The sequence below is a fragment of the Gossypium raimondii genome, chromosome 7, assembly GCF_025698545.1.
Source record: "Gossypium raimondii isolate GPD5lz chromosome 7, ASM2569854v1, whole genome shotgun sequence".
In the NCBI taxonomy this organism is placed as follows: domain Eukaryota; kingdom Viridiplantae; phylum Streptophyta; class Magnoliopsida; order Malvales; family Malvaceae; genus Gossypium; species Gossypium raimondii.
In genome coordinates, this window is record NC_068571.1 from 24,050,910 (window position 1) to 24,059,537 (window position 8,628).

General features: G+C 35.3%; 1 protein-coding gene across 9 annotated transcripts; it reads right to left on the minus strand.

Moving 5' to 3' along the window:
• Positions 1-1,534: 1,534 nt before the first annotated feature.
• On the minus strand, positions 1,535-8,199 carry LOC105799126 (phosphatidylinositol/phosphatidylcholine transfer protein SFH9). 9 transcript variants are annotated; one of them, XM_052633494.1, is made up of 17 exons: positions 7,680-8,195; positions 7,303-7,450; positions 6,893-7,205; positions 5,757-5,856; positions 5,295-5,561; positions 5,143-5,220; positions 4,942-5,043; positions 4,777-4,826; positions 4,581-4,680; positions 4,339-4,428; positions 4,152-4,235; positions 3,901-3,982; positions 2,955-3,352; positions 2,790-2,864; positions 1,902-2,113; positions 1,777-1,802; positions 1,535-1,647 (listed from the first exon to the last, which is right to left on the minus strand). In XM_052633494.1, exons 2-15 carry the CDS (start codon positions 7,319-7,321, stop codon positions 2,009-2,011), a joined length of 1,863 nt encoding a protein of 620 aa, XP_052489454.1. In that variant the 5' UTR covers positions 7,322-7,450; positions 7,680-8,195; the 3' UTR covers positions 1,535-1,647; positions 1,777-1,802; positions 1,902-2,008. The 9 variants fall into 9 exon arrangements, with proteins under 9 accessions (XP_052489454.1, XP_012485044.1, XP_012485080.1 ...); XM_012629590.2 differs by having other exon boundaries at positions 1,535-1,802; XM_012629626.2 differs by having other exon boundaries at positions 1,535-1,802; positions 1,902-2,076; positions 7,680-8,193.
• Positions 8,200-8,628: the final 429 nt, after the last annotated feature.

Sequence of the window (8,628 nt, forward strand, 5' to 3'; positions counted from 1 at the left end):
GGTTCCAAAACCACATTTTCCAACACCATTGAAATTCAAGTCGTTACATGACAGCTCTACAAACAATAAACTCTCCCTTAAGCTCTTCAATTTCCTCCTTCAAAGTCGTAACCATGACTTTGAGAGCATTATCCCTCTTAGTTAGTTTATCCTCTGTAGAATTGAGCCACTTGCATCTCCTCTACATTAGCATTGAGAGCATCCAACACATGTTCCTTGAGCTCATCTCTCCTTGAGTCCAATTCTACAATGTGACCCTCAATTATCTCGAGGCTTTCCTTCACATCACCCATAAAATCCTCAAGTTTGACAACCTTGCCTTCTAATGCTGACAGCATATCTCTTGATCTACTCGCCTTCCTAGCTCTCCACGGGTCTCTAGTGGGACATTCTGATCCTTTGCTTCTCTCACCATCTCAAACTCAACAACTTAACAAACCTTGGTCTAATAACAACTGGTACGAGGCTAGAAATTTAGTCTAGAAAACTGCATAGCTTTAGGTAGAAACTTTGCTTCAAATCTACCTCACTCAATCTTAACTCTCAAAAAGTGAAAATCTTAGAAGAAATTCTCTAAGGCACCAATGCTTCACAAAAGCAAGCAAGCGAAACAAGCAACACACGAAAAGAAAAAGGCACAAGAAAGTATGCATACCAAATGTTGGATAAATGCTCTCAATTAACACTAAGATTTAGTGATTACAACTCTGAGTAAATACAAATGAGGGAGAAGACCTCTATTTGTAGTTGAGCTACCCCGGATCTAACGGTACAATTTGAATTACATTAATATATGATATTAAAGTCTAACTACAATATGAGTCCTAAGGAATTTAAGCACTATATAATCTTATATTTAGTATTACAATATTTACCCTAATAAATTTAAATTACTAGAGTATTTTATTGAGCTATCAGATTTTAAGTAGATAAATTTCCCTTTATATTTTACGGATCAAACTAATCCAAATAAGTTAAATAAGCCCAATTTAATTAATTGAATTTTTTAAATGGCTGTGTGCGCTTTAAGCAGGGTTTTTTTGGCCGCTGAACGTGTATATGACATTTACTGTGATAGGGTCTCCCAATTTCGATTGTTGTATGGGTTAAAGGGGTGTGCTGTGGGTGACTTTTTGTGTGCGTTTTCAATTATTTTTATTTTTATTTTTATTTTATGGATTTGGAACAGCAAATCTGGCCCTAGGCCAACCTAATTAAAATGAGCCTTTAGATTAGAGAGCTTGTTTCGATAACAGTGGGAGACCCAATTTGCACGCCCAAATACATGTCTCTATTCATTGACTCAATCCTTTCTAACATTTTAAGAGCTTAGCTTCTATTTTCTTTTTCATTTTGCTTAATAAAAAGTAATGATTCATTTATACAATTATTTTTGAAGATAATTTTAAAACTAATGCCATGATCTCTTTTCTTATTCAACCCTAAATACCTATTGATCGGCTGTTATTTTTATCTTTGTGCCAAAATAATAATAATAATCTCTTTTCTTATCCAAATCCAAGAAACAAAAGGGTTAAATCAACATTAGCATGTGAAGCTCTTCAATTATGATAACCTCCTCTCTGTATACATCTTTTCTGTTATGAATGTATGTGAGCTCAAACATTGTTGTTCTTTTATAACAGCCTGAGAAAACAAAGGGAAAAAGAATTGTGGGGGAAAATCATACTATGTACAGAAACTTCAAATCCATATGCACAACTGGCCACAGCTGCTACTGTGTGGCTGCCAGAAAGAATTTATTTTCATATTCACCTGAAAACTCCGTCACCTCACCTTGACTGCCAATCCCATAAGAAAAACAAAAACAGACATGAATGAGATATAATTATTCAGATTCAAATTGACCTGAGACTAGTAATGTAAAAGAGTTTGACAACCTGCTGCTGCTCCTCAAATCACGCCAGACATTTGCATATCTTGCCATTATAGCATATTGTTGATGTGACAACTGAAATTGAATAATTGGACACCTCACCACAATCCATCAAACAACCGAATTCATCTTCCCGGGTTCAAAGGTTTGTAGTTTCTCCGCCAACACGAGTATGTCCCCTGCTAATGCCATACCCGATACCATCAGCAAATGCACCTTATTCGAACATATCCAAAAGCACTAAATTTCAGGATAAATTCCACATTTTTCAGTAATATACAAAGCATTTGAACCACCCTATTAACCATGAATGCGAATACATATTCTAGACATAATGGTTATACAACCAGAAATGCACTTTAAATTCCTGGAAACTCTGAATAAAAAATCATGAACCTAGAAGAGTTTTGTTAGGGGAGTTCAATAAGCAGGCTTAGTTTTTCTATACCAAAGCACAAGGATATATTGATTCCAAACCATACCTTCAAACTCACCAGCTTTATGACTAGGTTATAATTTATTACAGCCTTTTTGTTGTGAAGCACCTATGCTTATATCCCACATTCTTTCAGATATAACAAATGGATAAATCAAGAAGTTCAATTGTTAAGGCATATGCCAAACCTATTAATATCACATAGATTGATCATAATCTGAGATAGTTTGGTGAAACTTTATTTCCCAACCAATTTATTATTATATGTGGGTCCATAGGTCCATCAGGTAGGTTTTACACCTTGCCATAATGGACTGGCAGCACTTACGCAAGCAACCAAAACAGACTAGTGTCACCAATTTAGTTTCCTGCAATTAACAGTTCAAATCCATTCTTATCTCCCTAATGAAACAATGCCAGTTTTGTATTCTCTTCTCTGAAAAGATAGGAACTTACAGCTAAGCTGGTCTCTTTTAAATGTTCCAATGACTCAGCGAGTTCCACTTGCTTTGATGCAGTTGCAAGCAATGCCTGCAAAAATTAAATCCAGTTTACTGACCAGAACATACAACGATATAAAAACTGGTTGCAATAAACACTAATTATAGAAAGAAGTCTTACTTTCTTTGTTCTCTGTAAATCCTGTTCAATAGATTTAATACGACTTAATGATTCAAGAAGCATGTCTTCTTTTTCAGGAGGAATGTTTATGGGTTTGTTACAAAGGTCAGTTACCAAGCTTTCTAAACTTTGTAGCCTCTGCCAACATGGATGGAGTGACTCCTCTTTTGCTTCTGTCAAGGTACCATTTTCTAGAGACCCTGAACCTGCCATCTCGTGATTAGACAGGTTTCCTACTTGTGGATTTGAATCTTGTGCTTCAGAAAATCTTCCCAGTCCAGGGGCAAAGAAAAATATACATGCCAACAATTTGAGTAAGAAGTAAACCACAAAATCTATTACTTGGTTAACGAACTTCTTTCTTGGATTTCTTGGAGTAACAATGCTAATTACATCATCTGCCAACAGCACCAAATAATGTAAAAGCTTTATTATGAGAGAAAAATTAGCGTAGCCAATAGGAAGTTCTAGTGCTAAGAAAAAGAAGATAAAGTTCATTTGCAATGAGTTAATGACTAGTCAGCTTCTTAAAAGAGTCTAAGAGTCAAAACTTGAAGTTTTGATTGTGAATGGTTCAAACCCAGAATGGCAATAAAATCAGATAGATAACGACAGGCTTCCATATCTTAATCAAGCATGGCTGATTGAGCATAGTCTGTCCTAGAGATGGCAGTAAACACAAGGGCTACTAGTTTTGCTTTAATGCTGCCCTTATTGGACTATAGGATAGTTTACTATGATGTAGGACCAACTACATCTGCTAGAAGAGTAAGAATCCCAATTCAAAATTTGATTGGGCATATAAGTTCAATCCTAGCATGGCCAGAGAACAACACAGAACTACCAACTACCACAACATGCACTAATAATGAACAGACTGATCTGATTTAAAGTGAGTATAAACACAAATATGATGTTCATTAAGTATCACTGAGTGACCACTCACTTGTTGAATTAGCTTCTTCAGTTATTGCAGCACTTTCTGGTTCAATAATGTCATGCATTGATTTAGGAGCACTCATCTGTCCCTAACACAAGGATTAATATTGATTAAATAATGTTATTTTTCATCGTACCAAAAGAGAAACAATTACAAAGTGTAAAGACTAAAATCGTAGGAGGAATAAATTCATAACCCAAGTTAAAAAAGAAGCCGGAATGGTGGTGAAGCAGAGCCAATTACATTTAAAAACTTACTTTGTCAGAAAGTGACACTAACTGCATTAAATCTGATGTATGTGGTCTCACATCGGAAGCATAAGATATTTCACTACTTGCAACCTGTCAAAGAACCAATTAAAATGGAACTAGATGCACAGCTAAATAACAATAAATTGCCAGTAGACAAGGGAGCTCGACCAACGAAAACGGAAGTTGGAGAAACCTTAGTAGATAAAAGTTTGGCCTCCAAATTGTCATTATCAGAAGAACTTTCTGTTTTCCTCAAGTACAAGGCATCTCCTGAGTGCACCAACTGCAAATAAAATACATGCGATGACTTTTAGCTCTGGGCATAAAATAATAATTAGGGCTTTTGTCAGACATCAATGTGTGAACAGAGAGGAGTGCTGTTAAAGGCTAAAATTATGAATTCTTTTTTCTTTTGCAAACAGACAAGGATCCCACCTTCATTATTTCTGAGTTATTCCAGGGTCCTTTGTCAGATCTAAGACACCCGCCATCATTAAGGCATGAGCATGTTCCACCAAGAAACTCTGGCAATTGGCTGCTTGGGAGATTTTCCACAAACAAGTTTAGTAAAAAAGCTCAAAAACAAACAGATACTAAGACATTTCAGTAACAATACAGAAGCAATCACAACCTTGGATCAATACTCTCCAATAATTTATTATGAAATTTGTTCCCAAGAACCTGTATGATTAAAGAATACTTGTTGATTAGTTGAAACCAACCCTCAAAAGTCAAAGAAAGCATATATGTATATATATAATATTCTTCATGATCACATGTTCCAAAATTCTTGTACATGAATCTTTGCTGTAGTCCTTGGATCAAGAAAGCTTTTTGCTGTGTTCCATAGTAGTTTGAATCCATTTCCAGCATTAACTATGTACATTTGATGTAAAGTCTGTAGAGTGAATGCCAATATTAGCAACAGTTAAGGACATTATGCATGAATAATTCAGATAATATATATTCACTCAGCTTAATGAAACAATGAAGCCACCTCGGGATAGTTGTCTCCATCAATTTTCTGCATTCGCATTACAAGATCATGAGCAACCTTGCCAAAGCTCATCCAGTTCTGCATAAAGAAGATAATACTGAGAAAATTATATTGCATGAATTGCATATATTCTGTAATATATGAACACTGACCAACCCCTGCACATCTAATATTGTGGTTGTAGAATCTATATGCCTCTTGGCAGCAATAGAACAAGCAGGAAACTTCTCCACAAAAGCCTTCTCAAAGCCCTGCACATGATATTTCAAAAATCTGTCCACTGTAGTAACCTTCATCAGCTTGGTAGGGTCAATTTTACCAAGTCTTTCAATATAAACTGGGCGACCCTGTTTGTCTACACCATGGTAACCATGAGGGTAACAGCGCTGAACTTCTTCATATTCATCATACACAAAATCCTGTGTATGCATCAAAGCATCTGTTAAAACTATGAAAACTAAAACCGTTCCAAAAGGAAAAGAATGACAGCAAAACGCATCTTCCATTAAACAACAATAGAAACACAGCTGCTTATCTACACCGTCTTATCATGAGTAGTATGGCAGATATCTGACTAAGCTAAGCTTATAGATAGTAAGAGGAGCACATTTTACCTGTAAAATAGTATCTACTCCATTCTCTTTCCTCCAGTTCAGCATATCTTCCCACATCTGGACAGTTTTATCGAGGTCAAATTTCCTTGCTTTCAGAAATCTGCAATGACATTGCAGCTTCCTTTAAAATGAAAGAATATAGTTGAATGGAAGGATTCATTTTTCTTTTGCCGGAGGTAAGGGAAAAGAACCGCGCGGGAGGGGGGGGGGGAATATTATTTTTATTTGGATAAGGTGGCATAAGTTTTTCAAAAACTTAATATGAAGCTCAGCTTCTACTTGCATGTCTAATTGTTCTGAAAGTGTAACCCAGAGTAAAATCAAAGATTAAGTAGGGATGTCCACTGCTCAATCACTTCTAGGCAAAAGCAAACTCTGTATCTCGTGCCTCAGTACAGTTCCAGCAGAGGCATTTGCATTATGTTTTTCGAGATGCACAAAATTTCAAGTCAAAATCTTGTTTTGTTAGAATAAGAGGCTACAATTCAAACATTTGAGTTACGCATTAGAATTTTTTAAATATTTCACCCTAGAGATAAACTTGTCAAATTCTTGAGGCTAAAGATACGATGATGAAAAGCGAAAGCTAGTATAATGCCCAAAACTCAATTAAGGAGGCAGTTAGAGTTCATGAAATAACTAAACCATAGATGATTGGATCTAATACACCATGCAAACATTTGAGTTAGACGGTAGAATTTTTTTAAATAGTTCACTTTAGAGATAGACTTGTCTTAAGAATCAAGAAACATTTCTTATATTACTCTTCTAAGATTCCAATGAATTTATTTTCTGGAAACCTACACATCCTACACCTGTCACTCTAAAATAAAGAATCCAAAAATTATCCTCTAGATTAGAAATTATTTACACATTTCTAAGAAATTTTGAAAATTATAAAAACAAATAGGAGATCTTCATTTCAGTAACAAGCATGAGGTAATTCTTCCTAAGTCAAATACTCAACTGTAAACAATTCAAAACTTGAGATTTGTGGAAAGCTAAAACAGAACAGGTTTGTGCCCATGGAATGGTCTCATTGTCTTATAGTTTAATATTAGCTAGCCACCACGCAAATAAATAACATAACTTCGTCCAAAAACATGCAATATAAGTCAACCGGTCGGCTAAATTACCTTAACAAAGTGTGGTAATCATCATGACGTGAGGGAAGCTGATCTTTTGCAACTAATGCCTCGCGAAAAGCTTGGACTGCCTTTTCCTCCTCCGCATCCCTTACATCCTCGATAGAAATTGCCGCAAATTTGCAATCAGCCACGCGTTTGCCACGCTTCCTTATACCATGTGTCAGCTTTGTTGAAGCAGTCATCGCTTTCTTCTTCAGAGATCTCCCTCGCGTCGGTCTTCTTTTCTCGTCCTCAGACGTCTCAAAATCCAAATTCCCTTCCTTTCTAAACCTCTCGTTTTCTTGAAATGCTATTAACTCCCCTGATATTTTGAAAATCAGATCCAAAAAGAAAAATCTGCGAAACACAATTTTAATCTCGACTTCGATCAAAATTCAGTAAAAGTAGGCAAAATTTACCAGGCATTGTACTTTGCATCCGAAATCCTGATCAGACTTCACTCTGCAACCAAACGGACACAGAAAATCTCAGAAATAATGAGATGCTGTCACTTTTATATATTACCAAGTCTTCCAGATCTGTGCGATTCTCTATTACAGCTCGTTGCTGTAGAAAACAAATACGAATTTATCACAAATGGACAAAAGAAAAGATTGGATCGGAATAAGCACAAAAAATATAGCATCAGTCAACAGAAGGTTTTACAAAAAACGAAATGAAAATCGCGTTAGATCCAAAATGAAGATCAACCAAACACAATTAAAAGATAAAAAAATTAAAAACCTTCAATGACATTATTAATGCATCAATACATAGGAAACGTATCCAGATATACCTTGAAAAGAATAAAAAAAACGCATTCATTCCACACAGAATAGAAGCAGATTGAAATTCACATGAAAACGAATGGTTGAATTTTGGATTTCTCTCCTTATTTCTTTATATATAAATAAATGAATAAATAAAATAATCAAAGCCAGAGCTAAGAAATGAGAAAAAAGCTATCACTTTAGGTTGCGAGGCGGGCTTTTCTCTCTCTCTCTCTCCAAACGGAAAAGGAAAAAAAATTCTCACACTATTGTTTCTAGAATAAAAATTTAAAAATTAATAAAAGTGACTAATATTGTTTTAATCTGTTGTTAGCTGAAGCGTGTCGTTATCAAAAAGCGTTTTTATTTTATTTATTTACAAAAAAGAAAAATTCGCTTTCGGAGATCGAAATCAGAAAAACGTAGCGTGAAACCGCCGCTTCTGCTACTTCAAGTGACGGTGTTTCCCATCAACGGTTAACGATTTGTTTTTGTTTTATTTTTTGGTTTCTAAGGCCGGGGCGGGAGCGTGGGTTTCGACGTTTACCGCCGTAATATATAAAAATGGCAGTATCGGAGACTATTAGGTACGGTGGAGTGTAGGGTACCTATAAAGCTACAAGCCAATCACAAATTGGCTTTTTATTTTGTTTATTTACTTTTTAGTAGAAGAAATGTTTGGTAATGTACCACGTCAGATACCATTAAGGTTCGGCCACATGGAGAGTGGTTGGCAAGCGGGACTAAAGAAGCGACACAAAGTGGAGAGGCCAACCTCGTGCGTTTACAATAAGAGTACCACAAAGTTAAGATTTGAAATCCCAAAAATTCTTCAATTACAATAAAAATATAATTACATAAATTATATTTTTAAAATATTAATAATTATAAAATTATTAATATGATAAAAATAATTTCTAAAAAAAATAACAATCAACTAATCATATGTATTGTGTTAATCTAAAAAAATAGTTG

What these genes read in the sequence shown, in the direction of transcription:
- LOC105799126 (XM_052633493.1), bottom strand. An exon ending in TATTAGATGTGCAGGGGTTG is followed by an intron (nt 5,221 to 5,294) that starts GTCAGTGTTCAT and finishes TTCTTTATGCAG; the next exon opens with AACTGGATGAGCTTTGGCAA. An exon ending in TTGGAGAGTATTGATCCAAG is followed by an intron (nt 4,681 to 4,776) that starts GTTGTGATTGCT and finishes TCTCCCAAGCAG; the next exon opens with CCAATTGCCAGAGTTTCTTG.